Genomic DNA, 27,488 nt, shown 5'->3' with positions numbered 1-27,488 from the left:
GAAACGTTTTAAATAAACAATACCGACAATAATTATAGATCAACCCTTCTTTTCTATAAAATTAACATTCTTTTCCATAGGCCAACAGACACAATACATTAATCTCATTCTGAAACTTGTCTACTTGATATGCCTTTTCATTTTAAAATCCAAACTGAATTAAACACCCTTTCTTTCCATATTAGACCCAAAGCAATTTATTTCAGTATTATATTTAATACAACTGACTGACATTCTCTTATTCAAACTTGTCACTATAAATCAATGCACTATAAGCAGAGCCGACCATTTCCTTCAATTTCATATGTCACACAGTCATCAAACGTTGCATGAAGTACTGAACACCCTTTATGAAGTACTGAGCACTGTTACTTCCGCTGGAGGCGGCTGTCTTAAAATTGATGTTAACTATAAAGGTAACCAAGAAAGTTCTGTCGCTTTTTCACTCACTATCTTCGAACGTCGATATGTCAGCTAAGACGTACCTGGAAGATCAAAAATAGTCCCCATCAGCATCAACAACCTTCTGCCAACGTTCTGGAAGGCCATAGACTCCATCGCGGTAGAATTTGGTGGATAGGAGCGAAGAGGATATCAAGTGCATTTTCCATCTCTACTAGGGATTTGAATTGCTGTCCTCTAAGGTGATTGTCCAAGAAATGGAACAAATGATAATCGGACGGTGCAATGTCCGCGGAGTGTCGCGGATGCAATAGTGTTTCCCATCCAAGGTGTAGAATGGTGTCCCGGGGCATCCTAGCCACTTGGGGCTTAGCGTTGTCCTGTAACAGGAAGGCCTCTTTGCGATTCAGAAGTGCTGGATCCAGAGTTTTGAGACTGTGACTACTGCACCAAACACACAGGAGGACCTTCTTCTGGTACAGTGCTGGTTTCGGCTGTTTTGGAACCGGTTCATGGGATGCTAACCAATGATGACGGCGCCATTGAGCTTCGTACAGGACTCACTTCTCATCACATGTCAACACCCTGTCCAGAAATGTCTCCTTCCACAGACGAGACAGCAAAGAAACACAGGTCTCTTCTCGTGTTACTTTCTGGCTCGGAGTCAAATCATATGGGACCCATCGACTCAACTCGCAGTGCTTCGCAAGTTGATGGAGGTGTTGCCGAATGGTTTCTCCACTCACACTGAATTGTAGTCCCAGTTCCATACATATCTGACCACTGTTCGCATAAATTGCCGTCTTGAAGATCTTCATTTTGTACATGTGTTGGTCTTCCGGCACGTGGTGCGTCTTGGAGTGTTTCGTCACCATCTTAAACTTGTTAAGCCACATTTGAGGGGAGAGAAAGAAGTTGAACGATTTCATGTCTGGACCGTAGAGTAGCTGAGGGAATCTTGGCATGTTGTATCAGTCTATCTATCTGTTACAAAAAATGCATGTTTTTTTCGCGGAATAATATTTTTTGCTGTTTGTAGTAATGGATGATTTGAGAAAATTAGTTCACTTGATCATTTAAAAAACATTATTAGACTTTTAAGGCTGTGAATCTTGTTTAGATAACAAAACATCCTACGTTTGCTAAAACAGTTTACTCAACACATAACAGAAATAGTGTCAGTGGCGGCCGGTAGATTGTGGTTTCGCGTGTTGCAGTACGAACGATAAGAGACAGAAGATATAAAGTTGACTCATTGACTAATCAGCATAACTTTAGATGCAAATGTTATGTGACATATTAAATTAAATAAAATTCTGTTTTTAAAAAATAAAAAATGCAGAACATTTTATCCGATTAATCACCTTAATTAATTAGTAAGTTCATTCTCCTCTCTTTGATTGGAGCAAAATTATCTAATACATGTTGGTTGAACTCTGGTATTCTTATTGTCAGGTCTTTTTCGATGGAAAGCATAACCAATGGTGATAACCTTTCTTGGGACACTCAATTCCTTGAAAGTGTCAATTCTTTCTCATTTGGAAAAAAAACTTTTCGTCTTTTGCTGACGCCATAGGTACAGTTAATATTAATTTCAGAAGCTTTGTAGAGTCACTAAATATTTTTTCTAGATTATTGCGAACGATTCATTCTAGCAAACTCAGTCCCTGACAGTGATCCGAATTCCTCTTCAGTGTTGACTGAAGAGAGTTCGTAGCAGATATTAGTGTTATAAAAAATTACATTGAACACACTTTATTCACAGTTTATCCAGGAAAATTTAAAATAAATTGAGGAAATGTATCTGGTGCAAACAACACTACTGCCATAAGATATCCTGTAAATTTAAACTGAATTTTTTTTCGAACACTCTCGTGAATCGCCCTTTGCTTGTTTTGTCTAAGCCTTAATTGCAAAATTTTCCTCAGTTGAAAGCTGGTCAATGTTTTTTGTAAGTTATTTACAGAAGTCATTGTATACAATTCATTCAGAATTTGTAGGTTATTTACAGAATTAAAGCACACACAATAAAATTAAACTTAATAATTAAAAACCAAAACAGCTGATACAAAAGACGTACTGGTATACAAATTCCGAATGTCACATATTCATACATCAATACACACACATGTGTGCAAAAGAAAAAACTACATTCCAAATCATCCGTCTTGGTTGTTACGCAATGCACGATGAACACAATATACTTCCACATGAGGCGAAACAATGCTTACCAATGTGGTATGTTCTGGAAAAGAAACCTCGAAACCCGCCAGATGAAGGATCAGCATGTAACAGAAGCCAAAAATCAAAGAACATCAAAACAAACAGCACTGCCAGTTCTACACCCAGAAATGTTAACTGGGAGGGGTCCAATGTATTTGAGGGAGGTCCAATACGTCTACATAATATGGAACCTGTCTTACTACACCCGAAAAGACGATAAGTAATTCTTACTCACTGTCACCTATATTTTTTAGAAAAAATGATAGAACGATTATTTTTATAAGAAAAGAAAGAGTACATGATGAGGCGTAAATTAAAATATTTAGCCTACATCAATCGTTTCTCTGTTAAACGAGTATAGTTCGTTAGGAAAGTCTACAAATGTTGGTCAAGTTTCGAAATTTTTGGGAGGTCCGGACCCGGTGGACTCCCCTCGTGGCTACGCCCCTGAGCATTGCTAACTAGTCCCAAATTTAATGTGGTGTTCCCCATCATACAGTTTTATGTGGAAATTATCAAGAGTATAAAATATACTTATTTTATAAAAGAAATGTGTTTATACTAAAATACTATCCACAGAGGGGAAGGGGGAGCGATTCTACATACTGACTTATTAATATTTGATTCACAAATTACTGTAGAAGAAGCCTTCGTTATCAACATAAGCTAAGAATTAACTTGTAAATGCGGGTCTACTTTCATTTGTTTTCTCCTCTACTAGATATTTTCTTTCTTATTTTGTAATTCTGCAATCACTTTTTTAAATTATTATATTGATTTGCTTCAGGATGGTCCCGTAATTTAAAAATATGAATGCATAAAAACAAATTCCATTTGTTAATTGCTAGTGAAATAAAATCCAGAAATCTTATTTAGCGCAAAAAAAACCTCCTCGTTCACTGGAAACCGTGCTGTGTTGCAGAAGCACTGCAACGACCAGTCCCTTTAACTTCTGAGATAGGGGAAAGGGGACTTAACATTTGCTCCAATTGCAGCGCTGAAGGAATCTGGTTGTTGTATGCTCTCTGCAACACAATATAAATGAGAGACTCTGTAACGGATTATTTTTCGCTTTTTAAAACGGATTAACGGAACGGACAGTTACAGAAGTAAAAAAATATGTTATTTAAAGTGTATATATGCGAGTATTAAAAAGTATTTTTTCTGTTTTTTACTACTATTGATAATATTTTTTTTTCTTGAAATACTTTGATCGTTGCGCAACGCTGCAACAGTAACATTAGCCGCCACTGAATAGTGTAACAAGCTAAGTCTATGTTCTATGTAATAGAAATATAAAATCTCTTGAATGTAAAAGTTTAACGCAGGAGTGAAGTATAATGGATACCGTTCTTACCTACCAATGAGCCGGTCTATGTTCGAGTCTTTACCAAGTTTACTTTTTTTTCGACGAAGGAATATGATTATAAAATGTAGTAGTACAATTTCAGACCTGGTTTCATTCTGATAGATTTTTTTCCTAAAATAATATAAAGAAACAAGCATGATTTTAGACCAAAAGTAAGGGCATTCTAAATTTTTCTACCATTAATAAAATGTACAAATAAAAGAACATCCCAAACTTAATATATACGTAATTGAAACAAACGTAGCGAGTTTCTTCCATTTTACTCAGCCAGCATTTGTTCCTCTGTCCGTCCATCTGTCTGTTTCACCAGAACTCTCGTAAAGCTTTTATTCGATCTTAATGAAACTTGCTATATGCCTTCCTCCAATCTTCCAAAATAACCTTATTGTTTAGTGCTGAAAGAATCCGTTGAGAATAAGGAAAGAAAAGGAAATAACATTCATGCATGTTGGATTATTATTATTATTATTATTATTATTATTATTATTATTATTATTATTATTATTATTATTATTTTACATATAAATAATCATATTCTGGTATAAACTAGGGGAGGAAGCAATAAAATCCCCAGAAAATTATGGATACAGTATTGTTCACCACAAACTAAAGCAACATTTGATTGAATCAGGAACTCCTTCAATCAAAAGTGAGAGCTAAACCACTGATCTACTGTGCTCTCAAGAGATAGTTTGTAATCACTTCTCTATGGAGATGATGGATCAGATTTATATTACTGTTTTTCAAAACCTGAGACAAAGGTGGGTACCACTCTAGCTTTAAAGGGTTTACTAGTTGGTACATTATCGCTATATTGTAGTTGTATTGTAAAAAAATTGTTTAACAATAGTTATGAGTAATGTGGACATAGTACAAGGGAGCATTCATGACCACTGGCGTGGTACAAGGAAACATTTAAATACTAGTATCAACAAAACTTTTCAGGAAAGGTTTGAGTTTATGGCAGGACAACAGTCTCAATTTTTAATTATGCATGCTAGTGTTCGTTCCATTTTACCTAAAATAGATGAAATACGTTTTCTAATGTTAGAATCACAGTGTGCTATTTTTATAGTTAGTGAAACGTCGCTTGACAATTCAACTGATACACGGCTCATTAATATACCTGGCTACTCCGTTCTTCGGCAAGACAGAGAACATCATGCTGGAGGAATTTTAATGTACTGTCTTGAAAATTTGGATGTAAAACTGTTTGAAATACCTAACACAGATCAAGTAGAATGCCTTACGGCAATGGTGAAAATAAATTCGCTTCGCATAGGTACCGTATCAATGTATAGACTACCAAATATTCCCTACACCAAATTGTCTATTCTTGAGGATCTGATTACACATGTATATCCACAAGTTGATTGTCTTTATATACTAGGTGACCTTAATTGTGATCAGCTCTGTCTTGACAAAGCCGAAACAAAATATTTGAACCATATCCTGGATATGTTTGGGCTTGTTCAACTCAATAAAGAACCAACTAGATAGCAGAGTTCGGTGAATCATTACTCGATCTCATTATTACCGATAAAATTGACATGATAGCATCAAGTGGCGTTAGTCCACCCATTGGATCATCCGATCACTGGGTGACACATGCTATCCTGAACATTAAAAAACCGCCAAGAAAGTCATTTGATATTATTCGTTATCGCAACTTTAATATATTTAATCTCGACGCGTTTCTACAAAATGCTGAAGCCTTGAACTGGAAACAAACTGAATCTCAGGAATCTATAAATGCTATAAAGTTGATTTTCTTCAGACTTCTTTAAAACATCTGTTTGATCAGCATGCGCCAATAAAAACAGCTAAAATTCGAATAACAAATTGCCTTATGTGTCTAGTAATACGAAGCTGCTAATGAAAATACGCGATCGTGCGCTCCGCAGGTTCAAACGCACTAAGTTGCAGCAACACTGGGATGAGTACAAAGAGCTTCGTAATTTTACTACGGCAGTTATTCGACAAGAAAAGATTGCGTATTTTTCCTTTCGTATAAATAACGCTAAAAACAATAGACACTTGGCGGACGTTACATAATTTGGGAATAGGTGGAAAAAGTACATCGTTGAAGCTCCCTGAAGAACTAAATTGTCCTGATGTCATAAATCGTCATTTTGCTAAGGTTTCCGAAAATCTCAGTAACAAGTGACGATACATTTGATAAACAAATAAATCGGTACAGTTCACTGAAACACACTGCTTGTGAAACTCCTTTCATGTTAAGACCTGTTCACGAACATGGAGTTAGAAGAGAAATTGTTGACATTAAATCCAATGCAGCGGGCTTTGATGAAGTAACTCCACATATGCTTAAAATAGCTTTACCTGTTATCACATTTCCCTTAACTAATATTGTGAACTACTTTTTATCGAATGGTAAATTTACTGACCCCCCGGAAACTAGCTAAAATTCTGCCATTACCAAAGAAGCCTTGTATTAAATCAACTAGTGACCTTCGGCCAATAAGTATATTGCCAGTTCTCACAAAGGTACTTGAAAAGTTAGTGCTTCAACAAATGATTTCATATATTGATAGCTCTGGCATACTTCCATGCGAACAATCTGGGTTTCGTAAATTTCACAGCATTTCTACTGCTTTGTTGGGTATTAAAGACAATGTGCTTCATGCACTAAATGACAAATATGTGGTCATACTAGTCTTATTAGACCTCTCAAAGGCATTTGACCTTGTACAGCATGGTGTTCTCTTAGCAAAAAGGAAATACAATAACTTTTCAGTAAATACCATAAAATGGTTCGAATGCTATCTACATAAGAGAAAACAGCAAGTTACTTTACGTAATTCCTCTCATTATAAAATTTCTGAAGCTGCAGTACTTGATAGAGGTGTTCCACAAGGCTCAATTTTAGGGCCAGTTTTGTTTATCTTATACACTGCATATCTGGTATCTGTTGTACAGCATTCAAAAATGTACTGTTACGCAGACGACACTCAATTGTTTATAAAGGCCTTGCCTCAGGACTTACCACAAATTGTTCGACTCCTTAATCAAGATCTTAAGGCTATCAGTAACTGGTGTATTGATAACGGTCTTATTATTAATCCCTTAAAATGTACTTATACTATTCTAGGTTCCGCTAATCAACTTAATAAAATTGCTCCTGACAAATTAGAATTACAAATAATGGACTCAAACACTAGCTATTCACCTTGTGTTAAAAGTGTTGGAGTATAAATTGACGATAAAGTTTCTATGAATAATAACTTCTCTACTCAGTGTTCAAAAGCTCTAGGAATACTAAGAAACTTGTACAAAATACGAGACTGTCTGTCCAGATACCAAGCTACTCCTGACACAAACGCTGATACTGTCTTTGTTTGATTATTGTGATGTTGTGTATGGACCGCTTCTAACAAAAAGCAATGCCATCCTGATTCAAAAGATACAAAATTCATGCATCCGCTTCTGTTACAACATACGAAAATTCGATCATATTTTGCCTATTCTGAACAGCAGCATGCTGACAATGTCCAGAAGACGACATTTGCATTATTGCTCTCTCATTTATAAAATTCTTAAAAAAAAAAAAAAAAAACACGTCCGCGTATTTATACAAGAAACTCACTGCTAGGTCAACTATTCACACTCACTTAACACGCAAAAGAAATACGTTTGATATTCCACACCATAGACTCAAGCAAACCACTGCGGCATTTTCAGTATTAGCACCAAGGTCATGGAATGCTCTACCAAATGTAGTAAAAGAAGCTAAAACATTTAATTCTTTCAAGAAAATGTTAAAAATTTATTTAGTCAGTCAACAAAATTTAAGTTCAGGTACCCATGATTTGTATTCTATGACTTGAACCACGTAAATGAAATCAGACTTGCAATTTCATCACCCTCCTCCCTGTATTGTGAATCACAAGCATAGCTTATTTTGTTTCTATGTTATTGATCGGCATGTGTTTGTTTTCATGTTTGTATTTGTATGCTTTTTTTCTTTCTTCACTTGTCGTACTTGTGCGTGTGTGTTTTATTAAAAGTACCACTTTTTCTTTTCTTTTTTTTTAAATTATCATACTGTATACTTGTATTTTTGTTGTATATAACCATATCTTTTGACTCAATTGTGTACTTCCTTGACAAGGGTTAGGTGGTAGAGCAGCAATATGCTGAACCTCGCCCGCTTGAATAAAGCCTTTTACAATTTAATTTAATTCAATTCAATTCAAAATCAGTAGCATCATTTCAGGTTTGCTGGGGGGGGAGAAGACTCTCGAATGTACTTAAACTTTGACGTTATTATTATGATTATTATTATTGAATGATTAATATGTATATCCATCTCAAACTCAACGGAGAGCAATTTCCTCCCCTGACCTCCCCAAATGACGCCCTTGCTTCAAATTATTCACGTGTTCAATTAATTCGTAGTTTTGCAAAGTTTTCGATAATAATCATCTTTAAAAGCCACATTTAATAAAAAAAAACATGTTGGTGTGTAAATGAAATAAAATAATATGGTATCGATATTTTGTTTCTGCCTCAGTAGTAGCGGAATATTAACTGCTTATGTTCAGCAAGTAGGCCTCACGGGTATTTTCTTTTACTCACTTCCTGTTTCGTTGTGGTCACTTCCGGTTAGTGTGGCCACAGTAGCGAAAAGATTAAGGGATGTGAGTATTAAAACCGTAAGCTAATGTTTATTATTTAGTAAAAGAAAGGTAGTCTTTAATTATACAGATAAGTCTAGTTGAATTGGTGCTAATAAATTAAGAGCAGTTCTAAATTAGTAGATTAAATGACAGATCTTAAAATTTATGCATATTTTCGAGGTCAATTTCGTAATGCATGATTTTTGAAATTTACTACTTAGTTTTTTTCAGACTCATAAACTTGAAGATTCACAAGTTTAGTGTATTCTGAATTTATCTGTATAGTAAAAATATTGCTGTGTGCATTTTCAATAGAAACCACGGAGACAGTGTGCAAGTTATAATCTTAGTTATGAAAGTTGTGAAAGTTAGTAGTTAGAGAAAGTTGTGAAATTGAACGTCATTGTGGGCTTGGTCGCTTCTTACGTTGTTCTAAGATAATGTGAAGTCTTATACACTTAAGATATTAACGTGTAGGTTATGAATCTACGAGCTATGTTAAGTCCTTTGTGGACCTTTCTGAGTGAATAAGTGCAAATATGATGCACACAGTACACGTCGACTTTAAGAAGAACACTTGTATGAGAAAAGAAGTCAATAGCTTCCTAATCCCTTAAAAAACCCTTTGTATACAAAAGTAACGTGCCACTTTTGTTATGATTTTTGCTACGAAGTCTGTCTTCTGACCCACTTGGAAGTGTAGAAGCCTAATTGAGCAAAGGCAGGCTAGTAGTAGTAGCACAGGCGATTACGGTGGCGAAGGCTGAGGGACAGGTGCTATTTCAAGTCAGTTAAAAAAAAAAAGTCACGTCTTCTGTGTTAAGGTGTGTCTTTTATTTTTCTTTCGTAATGTTATGTACCATATCACGGTAGTACAAACACACTCGTGGAGTAATTTATGATCTTACAAACACGTACCGTACTTGCATACACTTGTAGAACATAATTTGCCAACAAAACATGTAAAAATGTAATGTATTAGATTTGATGCATTTCTGAATGAGATACGCAAGCGTGGAAAAGGTATTTACCTCGTATAAAACTTCGTAGTAGTTTTCCTTATTTACTTCAGGCAGTGTATACCATCTCATGTAGATTCAGTACTGAACAAGGACGACCCATAAACATAATTGAAAAATAGTCAGTATCTGACTCATTGAGAATGTATACTTTATGTAAATTTTGCAAATCAATGCGTAGGTAGCCTGTTTGTAATCGGAACATTTTTAGAAGTAGAATTACAAGAAGCAGGTTGTACTTCTCTTTAAATTGCTACTTGATTCAATAGGGTACACATTATTATTATGGCTTCACTCGAGCAGACGGCTGAACCAAATAGAAAATTTATAGGTAAAATATGATGTAAAACACTTTTCGTGAAGGAATGAGAGTGTGAATACAAGTAATTGCTGTCAGTACACAGCATATTGAAATTAATTTTGAGTGATAGTGTAAGTGTGCTCTTCCACTATCCTCGTTTATGCATACATACCCCCGGTCGCTGACGTGCCTCCTCCCTTCGGACGCACCCCCTCGGTACCGCTCGGGCCCCGCTACTGCGCTCTTAACTAACTCGGTTAGATAGCATTCGCGCTTTTGAGTGGCTACCTAGCATAAGTTCGTTCTAGTTTGTGTACTGTAGTTTTTATGCCGTATGTCAACACTGTATTTATATTGACCTCTCCTGAAGTCAATCGGCAAGTAGTTAAAGAACTCCTCAGTTAAATACCTACTCTGCTTTGCTAGATGAAATACAAAGCTCTAACCTAACCTGGACATGTAAGATATGTGTTAAAATTTGTTAGAATCGTCTGCTGGATTAATACCATTATTAATTATTCAAAAACACTTTTAATTATACGAGTGTGTTCGTCTTGGCAAATAGTTATTACAGTGCAGAGGACAAAGATATTGAAGGCACAGAAAAAGAAATAAATACCAGTTTGTTACGACATATGATTTCTGTGTCTAAAATAAGGGTCATAATTCAAGTAGTGATTTGCAAAGTTCAAATTCATCAGTTTTCTTTCACTGATTATGTTTATCAGCATTTATTCCGAAGTTAGTCGTTCGTCTGATTTTCGACAAAATCGTAAAAAAAAAAAAAAAAAAAAAAAAAAAAAAAAAAAAAAACACGAAAATTTACAAGTCATCAATTTTTAGGACCGCTTTGAGAGAGTATAGGGTAGAATCGGGTTAGCTTAGGAAAGTTTAAAGCCAATTTAGTTAAAATTAACAATTTGTAAATTCTTATCTCTGCGCAAGGATACCAAGTGAAGCGTCTCTGTACACCTGCGGCCATATGCAGAATACAAATCAGGGTTTGAAAAAACCCAGTTTTTTTTTGAAAAAGCCCAACCCACCTGGGCCCATGTGGGTTTTTTCGGTTTTAATTGTTTTTTTTTTTCGAAATATTTCAATATCTTTGGGGTAAAAGTGTTAAAATGTGATTTATACTTCAAGATTATCATTGTCACAACTTGCAACAATTTTCTATTCACTGCTGTTTTGAAAAATTAGCTGCCATTTTTAAATTTTACGTTAGATCGCCGCCAAAATATATACAGCTAATTTAGTGTCTCGTGCTTATATTCTAAAAATTTCAACTTAAAAGACCGAAAATTGCACTTTGTAGCGTGGATACCCGCTATATTTTTTTAAAGCCACCATTTTGAAATTGAAGGTTGGTATGCCGCCAAAATCTGTACAGGAAATTTAGTGTGTCTCGTGCTTGTACCCTGAAAATTTAAACTTAAAACATCGACGGTGGTACCTTGTAGTATGTGTGGTACAGGCAGACGATCGAACAAATGAAGATCGAATCATCCCAGAAGCCTCACTGACGTTTGCCAAATATGAACACCAAATATATTAATTTAACAGCGTAAAATAAATGGTTTTATTTGAAGGTCACTTTCGATATTTTGTGCGTTCAATTAGGTGAAATTCCCGAGCATTTGTTGCAAGACTATTCTTTCCAGAAAATTAATTTAAAACAATTAACAAAGATATAATTTATATTTTATCTTCCGGCGTAAAATAAAATAGTTTTATTGTTGAAGTATTCAGTTCCGATGCTTTGTGCGTTCAATTGCGGGAATTTCCCGAGCATTTCTTTCGCGACTTTTTTTCTTCCCTCGAAAATGCAGCTTTCTTTACTGTATATCGAAACTTCCACTAGTACGGAAGTTTGAATTCAGCACTTGAAGTAGTAAGTGTTACGTAGCTTTCGGAACTCTGAGCATTAAGCTTCTTAAATTTGACAAGAATTTTTACGCTATTGTTGGTGTTGATTCTAAAGAACGCTTATTTGAAGAGTACCAACAAATAACTGAACTAAACTGTTATTGTTGGAAAACTAAATTTTACTGAAGAATACTTGTGCTACCATCAAAGGTAAGAAATAATACTAATAGTTTTACTAATGCACTACATATTTACTGGTAGTACCGGCACATATGGCTTTAAACTCGTCAAACGTAGGGGAGACCGGGGCACATTGTCATAAGGGGCATGTTGCCACAGTAGCAAGTCTGAAAAAAGCGAAAAAATTAGCGCACCGGTGCTGCTTTTTTGTTTACTTACTAGATGTCACTACTAACTACTCGATTGGAGATACGCGGCAACAACGGTGCTGCGTCAGTTGAACTTCGGTTTCAGTGCCGGAATGTAAATTTTCCGAGTCCTGAAATTGCTGTTTTGTGTGTTCGTGAAAGCGGTAGAAACAAATATTTTTGTGTGTGTTATGTAGGTTACAAATAGAGCTTCATAATGTGCTACTTTGAATGCACCTAATCTTGTCGTTTGGTATAGATATTTTGTAAAAAGAGTAATGGCGACGCGTGGGGCATGTTGTCACTGTGACAATGTGCCCCACTGTGTGTTCTGTATAATACAAACGATAGGGTTATCTCTGTTTCGCAGACAGTGAGAATATACAAAAGAAAGACAGAGAGAAAAGAACCACCAATGGAAGATCTACTGGTTGTAGCAAGAGCTATGAAAAGAAATAACCCCATATCAATACGTAGGCCTAAAGCTGCTAAAGAATTTCATATCCACTACAGAACATTGGCAAGATTTTGTGCACGTTGTTACAGATGGCGAACTACAATTCGGCCAATGCTCATTTACATTAGGTTACTCTTCGTAATACTAGGAAGAATTACTAGTATCATACCAAAACAAGCTTCGCACATATAATTTGGACCCACTACAAAAGAGGTTCGCGATTTGGCTTACAACTATGCAAAAGCGCTAGGATTGAAATGCCCAGAGTCGTGGAATGAAAAGGCCATTGCTGGCCCAGACTGGTATCCGGTATTTCTGAAAAGACATGATCATCTTGCTATAAGAATTCCCCAAGCAAATAGTTTTGCACCTATAAACTATGTCAACGAAGGTCCAAAGAAGATTACAATTTTTCCTCAGAGGACGACGATATATTTGTTTAGTTTATGGCGATCCATACAGTGCAAGTACATGTAGCGATAAGTGGATTCAGTGCATTCGATGTACGGAATCGGCCTACGAAAACTGAGAGAAGCAGAACTTGTTTTACGTGTGTATGAACTGTGACACTGGCGATGACCTCCAGGTATGGTACTTTGTAGAAGCAAAAGGATAAACATTTTCAAATTAGTTTGCTGTGCGTACTAATAAAAGGCAACTAAACTTCGTAATAATATTTACTCCTCTTCGAGCTATACAGTAGTCCTATCAGAGAAATTCTTTGCAGTTCATAAACTACAATCAGAAACAACTTAAATGCAATTGGCTAATTTTGCGTTGGCCTATTGGAGATGTATGCTATGATATGATAATTTCGTCATTTTGTTATGACCTTTCAGTTCGTAGTTTTGATTCCTTAGCTATGAGTTAGTTCTGTTTTCATGGCGGTTTTGGTTTTCCTACAAAGCTTGATGTAACAATAAATCTTTTAGGTTGAGAAAATATAAGCTACAGGTCCTCCTACTTTCTTTCCTATTTAACTAATATAGTTTCCCCTTTCATTTAATTATGTTTGGATTCTCTTTCAGACGCTAAGTATTTAATGCTGGTAACATTTACAGTCTTTTTGCATTACTAATAGTTGCATTAATAATATCTACCAATTTCTGGAAAGTGCCACAAGAATAACATGTGACAATTTGCCCCATATATTGTGACAACTTACCCCGCATATGGGGTACATTGTCACAACTGTATTGATCATAAAACATAGTACATAAGTCCAGTTCAGAGCGTGTTACATTGGACAGAGAAATATATGCTGTGCACAAGATAACAAAGTATGTGTATACTAAAAATTATAATTTTCGGCCTTACACGAACATCACAAGAAAATAAAACGTAAAAATTGTAACAATGTTCCCCGGTCTCCCCTATGAGGGATAACGTCCCTCGGTATAGCCAAGTCGGCGAGCACACTATTTACGGAAATTATTTTCTAAAATATAAAATTGCATTTTTTCAAATAGGCTATAAGCATAATCAATACATTAATTTGTTATATAATTATCTGAAGCTAAGGTAAGTTTTTTTTTCCATTTATTCAGTGCATTCAGAACTTTATTAAGGTCTTACGTAGAATGTTGTTGTATACCTTAACGTGAAAGCATTTAATTCGCCCGAGGTAAGTCCAAAATTTGATAAAAATGACTTTCAATGTGATCAAGTTAGTTATAGCAATAATATATTAACAAAAAGCTCAAAAACCCAGGTGGGTCCAACCCGAAAAAACCCGGTGGTTTTTTTCGGGCTGGGCCCACTTGGGCAAACCCTGATACAAATGCTCGATACTTTCCTACAATCTAACCATTCGTTAACCTAACGTGAAGTAATTCCTTTCGGTTGCTAAATAGTTCCATATTTATAACCGCTTATTAAAAAAAAAAAAAAAAAAAAAAGTTCCGTTCTCCTTACATATTATCAAGCACACAAACGAGCAAATTATCCATTTCTTCCTGGTAAATTTTCAAATTTTTGCTAGAAATGGACGACCAACTTTGAAACTTAAGCCTGTTTATCAATGAAGTGAGGTGAAATACAGGTGAAAATGCTAGATTCTATAAATTACAAATCACCAGCTTGACAAAATACTGAATAGTGAAAAAAAAAAAAAGCCTTAAAAGTGCAGAGAGAATTTAATCAAAAGATTAGTAGAAGTGCGTCTTAAGGATATTGAAAAACGGTAATCAACGGTGATGTAGTTTAGCAGTGTTACTTTTTAAAGGACCAGTGCTGAAAATAATAACGATCTTAAAATAAAATAATAATAATAAAAAAAAAAAAAAAAAAAAAAAAAACTTATGAGCTTTGATCGAACCAGGAACCCTAGAAAAAAAAAGTTTTCTTTTATTGATTTGAAGTTTAACGTCCCTTTGAGTATCTTGGCTATATGAGACATGAATCTACAGCTTTACAAGGGATCTGAACCAAATGAGTTTCCACCGGAAATGTTTCCCGCAGTTTTTCCTTTGGGGAGGAAGGGAGTATGGGGTATAACGAATAATGAACTATGGGATGTCAAGTGAATATTATACATGAGCAACGTGGGGGGAAGCTAATGTAAGCAACACTTCCGGTGAAATTGAGTTATTAAGTAGAATAGGCTGGAATCGGACCACACTACAGTATGTGGGCTAGATAGTTTAAGCTTGGAAATATACTTACACATGCAGGGAAAGCTTGTTTGATATGCGTCTTTTCCCGAACAGACCATATATAAAAGTGCACAATGTTCTTCCACAATTATATGCATTTACAAAAAGAGTGTTGATCAGAAGTTAGTATTTAGGGTTGGCTGGTTTAAACGATCAGGTTTAAAAAAAGAAAATGTTTAAGCGAAAAATGTTCGTAAAAGTGTAAGTATTCGTAAAATCTTGATGAACACACATTTGTTGGTTATCACGTTTCCCTAGCGTATATTGTTGGTATTATATTCAGACCTAAATTCCCCATTCATTACTTAAAGAGATTATACTACAAAAGCAACTTTTGTTTTTTTTTTTTTCTATAAGTTTATGACTGTTTCTTTTGTGATTTTTTTTATAGTCTTTTATTACTGTTTTGCAATTGCAGTCAATGAAAAATTCTAAATAATATTTCGTTTTAATAATGTTTACTATTCATAAAATACATCCAAATGCCGTGCTTTTGGGAGGGGGGGGGGGATGGGTCATGCAAACTCCACGAGAGGCATTTATTGAAATGAGAAGTATTTTTCGTATCTATTTATGTATAAATGGGTCAGAGTCAAAGTGGACTCAAATAATTTGTTTCTTTATTCACTTTTCTTACTGATATGCAAATTAAGTCGTTATATTTCTTCAACTTAAACTAAATTAGTTATTCTGTACTCTGCAGTATTTTGAAATTCTCCATATGTAATTTTGTATAATGGTTTTTATTTGTGTAACTGCTTATCTTTTTGTCCTGAAATGACTTGACAGTTATATTGACAAGTATGTAAACATCAATACAACGTATTTTTATCACAAGTCCTTCGTGAGTGTGTCGGCAAACGTATCGCATTCGTGGCCAATTAGTCCCGGTTTCGAGTTTCAGATGGAGGACAATGTGTCTCGGATGTAAGCCGAAAAGCGGTTTGGATTGCGCCATCAACATAACCCGGTTGTTGCATAACCAATGCGGAACAAACATATTTCTGTCCATATGTGATATAAATACGTAGAGCAAATTATTTACCCCCCCCCCTAAACTTTTTTTTTTTCAATAAAAACCATGTTTTTTGCCAACCCTGTTAGTATTGCACTAACGCTCTCGCCTTTGGTACAAGCAGTCCAAGCTTCGATCTCCTCCAGACTCCTTGAGTGAGTTTTTTCCTGGGTTTTTCTCACTTCACAACAGGCAAATGCCATGATGGTACTAACATACAGGGCCCAGGCCGATTCCTTTCTTTCCCATTCCCCACATAGTTTGCTCGCCGAGGGACGTCAACCCCCCCCTCATACGTGACGGGCTTAAGGCCATGAATGCCGGTAATGCTCAGAAATATGTAAAAATTAATTAAATAAGAAAAGTTAGTATAGCTCCATAAGTTCCTGTAAACTACAATATGAAGTCCAATTCCGTCTGATGGAAGTAATTTAAATTAATAAAACAAAACAATAGTTCAGTTTTTAATTTATTGCTGTCTTTTTGTTTCAGAAAGATGCAAAGTAAATTGAATGTGTGAAAACCTTAACGGTTGTTATAAGTAAGATGTGAATACCGAGACAAGTTCATGAGCAATAATTAGACACCAATAAGGTTTAAGCAAAAGAGAGTTCATTGTCATTATACCCTGGCCGGCGAACGATGCTTTCTGACAGCTCAGCTCTCAAGGACGACTGAGGAGTGCGGTGTTGCCATGTGCTTCTCGCGTAAGAGGATAATCGTCTGCTTCCTCGTTGAGGGTGAGAGGGCGTGAATGAAAGTTTGGCAATGTGCGGTGGTTACCATGGAGACGCGAGCCTAAGGTTGGTTAATCTGCTGTCTTCTGCTCGCTCGCTATGGTGTTGTGCAAAGCTGTCAGAAATCATTGTTCACCGGCCGGGGTATTTAATCATACTTTCCTTACGACACTATAGGAATCAACCAATCTGAATCATTTGCAACAAAACGGTTGCACACAAGCGATACTTTTTTTTTTTTTTTTTCGGAAAACGGGTAACTAGATCTTACAAACCGTGAAAACAGAATTTTAAAATTCGAACCGGAAGTACTCGGAAAAAATCGCAAACTTCGACTTTTCGGATAAACTGACGTTTATTTGTTAATTTATGTATAAAAAGATACGCATGCGCAAACCAAACTACAATAAAATATAGTTTATTTATATCCCTATGTACATACCACAACAAGAATTATAACTCTACCTGTCTCCATAGCTGAATGGTGAGGTTCCAAAGCTGACCATTTTCCATGTTTTCTGCCATTCATAAATTGTATTCCCCGTCTTTGACGGCCCATTACTTGGCGGGAATTTTTTTTCGACAAAACAAAAAATATGGGACTCTTAAAAACATGTCTAGTTGCCATAAAAAAAAAAAAAAAAACAATATCGGAGATGGTGATGGTACAATTTTATTTTATTTTTTTTTAAATTTATTTTTGTCTGAGTTGAAATGAAAGGCAGCATCTGTATAATCGGCAAAGACATGTATGTGGCAAATTTCATGTCAAAAGAGCAGTAAATAACAACAATAAAACAAAAATAAAACTTTCTTGTGCATTTAGTAACATTTTATTTTACTCATTCTAATTTTCGTATTTATAATTCTTTTCCTATGAAATTTAACACAAATATACATTTCCTGACTATACACATAGTATCAGTATTAAGAGTGCCCTGCAAAATCATTATGAAATTATATTCTTACAAGAAGAAAGTTATAGATATGTGACAATCATTTTAGACATGAGTGTACATCTATAGATGCAGATTCATTCTGATATTTTGGTTTATACAAGAAACTTGATTTCATCATTAGTGTACCGAAATTGCATTATTGTTTTAAACAATCAAGTTCAGAAAAAAAAAATAAATAAAAAATTATCACAGGAATATTTCTAAACACAAAATATACTTCTTTACAGCAGATTTCAGATGGGAAGCGGCATGGCCTTGAGTTGGCTTTACGCGGCGTCCAATTGGCTTTGAGCGGTGTTGACAATTCGCGACAAGCAGTTCTGCACGCTGACTTCTCGCGCTACTGCGAATCTTGACAATAGCAGAGGCGCTTATTAGAAATATTGTATTAGCACATTAACTGCTCACTTTACGAAGTAGAGAAAAGAATTACGAACACATACGTGAAAACTACATCTTTTTATGACAACTGGTTGTCATGATACACGCTTTGAAAGGTTTCCATATAAAACAATTAGTAAAACGAGCGTTGAGTCCCGTCTAATTTCCAGTGGATTTTTCTTCGATTTGGAAATGGAATTCAACTTTTATTAAAGGATAATCAGGGGTGTAACCAACAGGTTGTTCTAGGAGAACATTACTTTCAGGGGGAGGAAAGCTTTTCACACATTAAAAACAGAACAAATGACCTCTTTCAGAATATGAAAGCATTTTAACTCACCATGTATACTATACACATATTATGTTTTCTCGATGCTACCTTAACAAAAGACGGATCTTGACAGTACTGAAGTTGAAAAGCGGATTGTAAGAGATAAATCAATAAGCTATTCATAAGAAAACAAATGCTGTTTCTAGCAGTCTGTTTATCCGACTTTGTGTTTATGTAGGTTAAAATACTAAAAGGAAAAAACTCGAAAAAATATCAACTCAGATATTATTATGCAATAATATAGTAGTGAGAGATCCTGGGGGGACTGAGGGAGCCAGGGCCCCTCATTTTATTTGTAAATGTGCAATATTAGGCATAATTTGAACGCAATTTGTCTTAAAATCATCATATATGCTTTCTGCATCTGAATGCACCCCCCCCCCAATTTACAGAGAAATCAGTGTCCTTGTAATTAGGTACAGAAACTGTATTGATGATGTTTTCTTTTTTCTTTTTTTTAAATCTTATTTTATTATAAACGTTCCTAATTTGCATTAACTATTAAATAAGTTTACTAAACATATACTAGATGAACCTCATTTCAGGGCTGGAAATAGTTTGGAAAGTCAAGGCCCTCTTTTCCCCCGTTTCTACACCCTTGAGAATAGTAAGCGATCGAATTAAATAACAAGCCTCTGCAATTTGATTCATATATATATATATATATATATATATATATATATATATATATATATATATTCGATTCCCGGCGGGAGCTCATGTGGAAGAACAGAAGGTATGGGACATTCGTAATATTGTTTTGAAATTGCCTTCATGCAAGATTCTTCCCTATTTGACAGAAGAAACGCAGTATGATTTTTTTTTCTTCGTTTCAATACCTTACGTATGTGTGGCCAATTACGTACTCCTTCTTTACTCCTCTAGCAGGGATGCAAAAGCACCAGGCGTCTGAATGGTGTCATAAATTATTGTAACCCAAAACAAACTCGACCATATCGTGTTGCTTACGAATCAGATGGATTGTTGTTGTGAGACCTACATCAAGTATAAGAGTATGTTATTATAGGAACAGACATGGAAGCAAAGGAGCTGATTGTGTGTGTAGGAATGCAACTTCTCTTCTTCTAGCATAAACAGAATTCATCAGTGTCTAGGTTGCTTTCTTTCGTGGTAGTTCATTTGTTCTCCAAAATTATAGTTGACAATGTCTTTAAGGAAACCGAGTACAAGTGCGGAATTTTCTTTAAAAAAAAAGAAAAAAAAAAGTGCTACGAAGTGAAGCTCGAAGAATTATTTTTTGTGTTTACAATTTTTGGAACTCATAATAAAAAATTTACAAGAGTCAGATTCAGACAATGGCGAAATATTGACATAGACGATAGTGAAAGTAGTGTTGAAGACGAACGTTTAGCAGTTCCACTGGAATAAGTTAATAGGTAGGTTATTCAGTTGCTATATATACTTCTAGGATACACAGCCAAAATCTTTGAGTTTGCTGGAATAGTATATTTAAATTGTGGATAATGTTGCCAATGTATGTGTAATAATCTCAACTAGAGGAAGAGCGAGAAGGGAAAGGGGAGTCCGAAATCCGGCAACACCGCGCGGAATATCGCACAGCATTGGCTACTGCCCGTGATGCTTTACATCTGAAAAACACAATACACATTACTGCGTACCGGTATGTGGTAGCTATATAACAATACGAATTCTGTGGTAGCTACATTATAGACACGTATTATACAGAGTTGTGTTCGCGTTATACAGAGTTGTGTTCGCGTTATACTGCCAAATGCTTAAAAATATAAAAATAGTGATTTTTGACAAATCAGATTAATATCTTTGTAACCGCCTGAAAAGGTTGAGGTCTACCCTCACATTAGGTTGATGAAATAGCGGGTGGTGCAATGTTTGAAGATAGTGCGCTTGTCTTGTTAATATGGTTTTATGTAAGTCGAAATGATCTTAATTTATAAGTATATATGAGTCGTCCAAGTTCCAAAACGGCTCTTGTCCATTTACATCAAATCCCGGAAAACCAAGAAAAACTGTAGGATCAATGCGTTTTGTAGAACTGAAAATATTTGAGGATGTTCAAGTTTTTAACATGAACACACCCAAGTATTCCCAGTTCTATAAAACATGCAAATCCTTCATTTTTTCTAAGCTTTGTGGGTTTTCTGTAAATGGACAAGAGCCATTGTGGAACTGGACGACACATATATTGTACACAAATGGAGTATATATTATGATATAGTTTATTTATGTGTACCGTGTAAATTCAAAACTTCGGAATGCTTCGTGAAGTCAACGACTTACTTGTGGTATATTTAGTTAAAGAAAATTGTGGGCTGCTTCATGTAAAAATGGAGAGCATTGGAAAAAAAAGTATGAGAACTTAATTTGACATATATATACTGTTTTTGTACTTATTGATTTATTTTCCTCTTCAATAGAATAATTAAAGAACTTTGAGCGCCTTGCTATGGTGGATGCTGCCCCACAACCCCCTCACACAAATCCACCAAAGAATCCGCCGGAAAGCAAACCATCGCAGCTGCTCTCCAAGGAAGAGAATGAACAGGTTTTCCGCTTACTCGGAGAGAAATGCCAGGTGAGTTAGTCTACTGTTAAGGACCAGTGGTTTGAAATAATAAGTCAGAAAACGCATTTAAAAAAGTGGTTACTTACTGTGTCGTTGTCAGTATTTTCTGCCAGGACTGCTTCAGTTGATACTACCTTAATGGGTTATAAGTTGATTTGATTTGAATTTAGCATCCCTTTCAGCAGCGAGGCTATAGGAGACGTAGACCTACAACTTGACGTGGGGTCCGAACCACGTGAGCACTCGCCGAGAATTGAACCCAGGTCTCTCACGTCGAAATTTTTTTTCACATCACCGATTCATATGACAGTCTTCACTTCACTTTCGTGCTTTACTGTTGTGGCTCAGGAGGCAAATTGGCGTTCGAGCCCTTGAAGTACTTACTTTTTCTTTCACACTGAAATGGACTCACCAGACTTCGTCGAAATTCCATTAGGAATAGACGTAATAAATATCAATCGATCTGAATTTTTCACTTCACTCTGTTCTCTTAGGATGAAAGTTCATCCAGACCACTGCCAATAAATGAAATAATGAAGAATCCACCACCTGCAAGACTCAAATCTCGACGACCCTACAGAAAGGAAACGTGTAGGCTCAAGGATGCTCATTTCGAGCGTAAGAGGGAATGGAAGACCCTTTGGGACCAGTTGTGGAGTCACAAACTAATTCCTCATTTGCGATCCTGCTGTCAGACCAGCTCGATTCAACTTTCCATAAAGCTTAAGAACAATACTGAACAGATTCCGGACTGGTCAAGAAAGAGAAACTGACCTGAGGGACAAATGGTGCTATTTCGCAAGCTCTTGCTGTGAATGTGGAGAGCTTCAAACAATGAACCACGTTGTTAATGACTATGATCTCGACAAATTCTCAGGGAGCTTAGCGGAACTACACATAGCCAGACTCAGGCAAAAATTAGTAAAATTTAAGCTTGCAAATAATGGTATAAATGTTTAGTATCTCTCTTACATTCTTTTGTGCTCTGCTGTTATCAATCAAAAGATTAAATAAACAAATAACTTATGACATGCGAATCAGAAATGTGAAAAGTATTTGCACGAAAATTAGTTAACTGATGAAAGTTGCATTTACCGAAATCCTCTTGGCTTAAAATACAATAATATGCAAAAAGTAAGCACTCCTTTTTTAATGGATTTAAAATAGTTCAGTTATAAATACCTTTGTATCACGAAGTTATCTTGTATTCAATGATAAATAATTTCGGTCCACACTGTGACCGTTTCCAAAATCATTTGTTATTGTTCACTGAAACCTGTTTACTTCCGGGTTACTCCATATCAAATCACCTTATCTTACCACTCGGCGCTACAGCCCTATGTGGGCCTTGGCCTCCTCAACTATTAGCATCCATTCGGCTTAGTTCTTCAATCTGTTAGTCCATCCTCTTATCATCATCTTCTCCAGGTCTCTCCTTACATCGTCAATCAGTCTGCCTTTCTCTTCCCCTGTTTGTATATATTCTTTCGCGCAGGACTTTCTTCGGTAGTCTGTAATCCGTCATTCTCTCCACATGGCCGAAACATCTTAACCGCTGAGCCTTAATGAATCTGACTATATTTTCATTCCCCAATACATCATCTATTTCTTCATTATCACAATCTTTCACACTATCATCCATTCATCACTATCTTTCACAGGTCCGTAGATTTTTCTTACAATTCTTCTTTGAAATATCCTGAGTATCTCATTCCACTTCGTCATAGTCCATACTTCTGCCCCGTAGATTATTACCGGCCGAATAATATTGTTTTATAAATCTTCATTTTTGTACCCTTACTAATTAGTTTACTCTTCAGCAGTTGCATGTTGCAATAAATAGTATGCTTTGTTCCTTGCTTGTATTCTTTCCTGTATTAATATCAAATCACCTAGGGAAACGTGAAATCACACTCGCTAATTCAGATTTCCATTCCACTTGACACAGTTGTTAGGCCCAACAAGTTAGTACCCCATGTATGTCTAGCTCTTATACTTTCGGAGATACAGGTTGTCAGTGTTTGAGAAAATCACTTGTAAATATTGTTTACGAGCACCTGTTTGCGAGTACAATGTTACAGCGAAAACGTTATTACTCAGTGATTAATGAATTTATCCGCGTCAAACTTCTACAAAATACCAACCAAAATATGCACCTTATAAGAGAAAGTGTTTAATCAGCCTTGCACGTCTGGAAGGTTTACTAAAAAATAAATATTGTTCAATTAGGAGAAATTTTGAAGTGTGCACTGTATCTGAAAATGAATTTTATTACCAAAAGGCATAAAGTTTTGTCTTTCCTTTTCGTTTTCAATTGATATGTGTTTTTCATTAATTTATAATGTTACTTTATTTTATTTCCAGTCCCTGGCAACAGCAGTTATGCAGCTGTTTCTCACGGAGCCTCCCAACCACAACCGCTGGCTGAAAAAAGACACTGGAGTGATGTGTCTGGTAAAGGATAACATCCGACGTTCGTACTTCTTCAGAATGTACTGCCCAGTGAGGAGGCTTCTGCTGTGGGAGCAGGAAATTTACAAAGAGTTGGATTACTTTACACCAAGGTCTTTTCTCATTACTTTCGAAGCTCAGGTATGAAGTTAGGGAATTATATGTTAATCCTAGGAATAGTAAGTTCTTCAGAGCTTCATTTCCTGAAAATTCCTTTCCATTTACCAGGTGAAAGCTTGATTGGTTGATGCATTATGTTAGACATACGCAGTTGGACACGAAGTTGCATGGAAGGAATGTTAGGAACATTACTTCATTTACCTAATTAAATATTGTGGCCCCGTGTAGCGGAGTCGCTAATGCTCTCGCCTTCGGTGCGAGCGGTCCCGGGTTCGACTCCCGGTGGGGTCACTCGGTCGAAAAAGTGTAAAACGTTTTTTCAGGCAAGCCATCCTGAATGGGGTTTTCCCCATTCACACCAGGCAGATGCCGTGGTGGTACCTAACTTATAGGTCCCAGACTACATCCTTCCTTTTCCAATCCTTTCTTCCTTCCCTTTCCCCGGATTGTGTGCTCACCGAGGGACGTCATTCCTCAAATCTTGAAGGGCTAAATGGCCTTAGATGCCGAAAGCCCAGAAATCTAAATTCTAATTAAATATTCCTTCATTTAAGAGAAAGTCATCAATAATGTAGTTTTACAAGCAACGTAAAATTGTTAAAGGATAAATAACCACTGAAGGAAACGAAACATTCGTCGTTGAAATGTCTGCATCGTAGTGTTTTGGTGAAAATAATTTTGTTTTATTATTTGATTTGCATCCTGCTAGTTCACTAAATAATTTCAGAATCTAGCCCTCCCGCTGGTCGAGTGACATGTGCTGTTTAGTTCCCATGGTCTCGGGTTTGATTCCCGATGGGGGAGCACCAAGTAATAATAATAATTATAATTCACAAATATTCACTTTCATGACTTATCCGTCTCCGTTAGCTTAAAGGGCATAGCGGTGGAACGTTAAACTTAAAATAATAATAATAATTATTATTATTATTCAGATCACTTTTAGAATCTACTTGTCTGTTTGTCTGTAGGTGTGACTGCGTAAAAATATTCTTTCTCCGATCCAAGAAATTTTGTTTTGCGTATAAGTGAGCAGTTGTGTATAAGTTATTAAACATCTACGAAGTATAAAGGAGGTCTATGACAGCAATATTAGTTCTAGGTTGGGGAAGGGGGCACGGTGGTTAAGTTGAAGAGTGCTCACCTCTGGTGTTAAGAGTCACTAGTTCGATTTCTGGCCAAGCGAGTTTGTGGTCTGGATTTCTCGGAGTTCTTCTGTTATATCCCACATTCTAATTCCACCAATCTTTTCACATCTTCACTTTAATTAATTATCCATTTCTTTTAGTGCATACGGCATAACCGTGGGACGCCGTACTTAAAAGTTTCATTTGATTAATTTCAAGTCGTGTAAATGAAGTTTTATTACATAGGTTGCACAAAATAATGCTTTCTTACTAGATTTCATAGTTGTTATTGAAACGAGAAACACGGGATAGAGAAAAAATTTAGAGGTAATGACCCAAAGAAACTTCTTGGTACAGAAAGGATACTTTTGCTTGACATATGATGAATGCTGCTTGTGACCTCCGGAAGAAGAACTATAATGAATGTGCTGAAAAAAGAGGAAGGAGGATTTTAGTATAACAATCTTTCAAATTTTCCTGCCAAACACAAACCATTACAATGTTATGAATCTAGGGGAAACAAGGTCAGATTGAGTTGAGTAACAAAAATACACCTTATGAGGTGCAGGGAGTGCAAAATGCCAGTGTGTGAGTCCTGTGTTCATAACAAGAATTTCATATGTGTGATGTTCTGTCTGTGTGTCATTCTATAGTAACAGTATACAATAGACTCCCGAGTATCCTGCTCTCGATTATCCGGCCTAGTTTTCTTTTATGGTAATTAAATGAGGAAGGCAAGGCGTTGCATTAGCAACATTGCTAAGGCATTGAAAGCGGGCGTCTGCTACGACCCTCGTATATATTCTGTGCATTGTTGTGACAGGAAAAGAACAGCGTTCTGCTCCTTGTTCAATTGTTTCGTCAATGTGTAACGGACCTCAATACGTTACGTTTGCCGCTGTTCCTGATTATAACTGTACACTACTGTATTCATAAATTGTTCTTGCAGTACGCTTAATGTTTATAAAGAAGTAAGTTGATAGAATTCCGGCCTATTTGCCCTGTCCTTCCGCCACATTAGACCGGATACTCGTTAGTCTACTGTATTATGCATCATATTATACAAAATCCTTGTTATGTTCTAGTACACTCAGTATTATGTGCTATAAAGACGATTGAATATTACAGTGTGTTATGAATGTCAAATCTAGCATAATATCTTCTAGTGTTCCATCACTGTGTGTTTCAGATGTAAAGCATCACGGACAGTAGCCAATGCTGCGCGATATTTCGCGTGGTGTTGCCGGATTGCGGACTCCTTTTTCCCTTCTTGCTCTTCCTCCAGCTGAGATTGACACATAAATTTGCAACATTATTCACAATGTAAAAAATATTGAGAGAAAGCTGAAAGGCTATTACTCACCGCAAAAATAGCCTTTCCGCTTTTTATCATTGAATATAATCACCGCTCGCAATATTGTGATATTTAAATAATATTATTCCTGCAAAATCTAGAATTTTGACTGTGCATCCTAGAAGTATATATAGCAACTAAATTACTTAACTGTTAAGTTATTCCAGTGGACCTACCAAAGGCTCGTCTTCCCCACTACTTTCACTATCGTCTTATGTCAGTTAATATTTCCTGATTGTCTCGTAAATTTACTATTATGGGTTCTAAAATTCCGTCACGTCCTGTTTCTTTCATGAAGTCACATTCTTGTAATTTGTCCGTATGTTGTATTCAAGATTGCCAGTCGTTTTGTGTTATGCGATATCAGTTTCTTCGTTTATCAGTCTTTCAACGTCTATCAACTTGAATGTCTTATTTCTTGTTGCAACTCCTCTCTTTACTTGAGCCCTGTGGGGGCACGGTGGCTCAATGGTAGAGCGTTCACCTCCGGTGCTTGGGGACCCTGGTTCAAACCAGCTTGCGCCGTGTGGACTTTGTGGTGGACAAACACCGTGCTCGTGGGTTTTCTCGGGGTTCTCTCGTTTCCTCCCACTTTCTTCATTCCACCATTTCATTCATCTCTCATCATCGTCTCCTTTAGCCTAGCCGGCATAACCGTGGGACGTAAAACTTAAAAGATTTCATTTCATTTTTTCTTTACTTGAGCCCATATAAGCTCAATCGGGTTGTATTGACAGTGGAAGGGTGGTAACCGTACTATCTCGTGTCCATTTTCGTTTGCCAGATGGTCTAGTTCGTACAATTTTGATTGGTTTTTGAACGACATTACGCGCTGCAATAGTTCAGCCTTAGTTTTTGTTGCAGAAAATTCAACACCTTTTTGGTGTAACCATTCAACAATGGCATCTTTTCTAGTTGATGAATTTGGCATTTTATTTATGACGGCCGAATGATATGGGGCATTATCCATTATTATAATGCTACCCTTCTCTAAATAATTTAGAAATCAGTTCAAAAACCAATCCTCAAGAGTAGCATCTGTCATTTCTTCGTGATAGTCGGAAGTTGATTTAGACCGAAATATCCACTTACTTTCAGGTATAAATCCAGTTTTTGCAGATCCCACATGACAGACAATAAGTCTGCTT

The 27,488-nt window shown here is 36.2% G+C and overlaps 1 protein-coding gene across 6 annotated transcripts in view; it reads left to right on the top strand.

Annotated features, from left to right (window-relative positions):
• The first annotated feature begins 8,545 nt into the window (after positions 1–8,545).
• The window catches only part of WASp (WASP actin nucleation promoting factor), a 65,249-nt gene continuing 46,306 nt past the window's right edge, over positions 8,546–27,488 (top strand). For 3 of the 6 annotated variants that reach the window (XM_081766016.1, XM_081766015.1, XM_081766010.1), the window contains exons 1-3: positions 8,546–8,655; positions 21,140–21,297; positions 23,653–23,880. In XM_081766016.1, the coding sequence (XP_081622142.1) occupies positions 21,169–21,297; positions 23,653–23,880 (357 nt within the window). In that variant the 5' untranslated portion in view covers positions 8,546–8,655; positions 21,140–21,168. The other 3 variants (XM_081766012.1, XM_081766011.1, XM_081766014.1) reach the window with 3 other exon arrangements.

The sequence above is a fragment of the Thermobia domestica genome, chromosome 7 (genome assembly GCF_964235325.1).
Source record: "Thermobia domestica chromosome 7, izTheDome1.hap1.1, whole genome shotgun sequence".
NCBI lineage: Eukaryota > Metazoa > Arthropoda > Insecta > Zygentoma > Lepismatidae > Thermobia > Thermobia domestica.
Note: the sequence above shows the minus strand (reverse complement) of the source record. Positions and strands in the feature narration are given on the sequence as shown.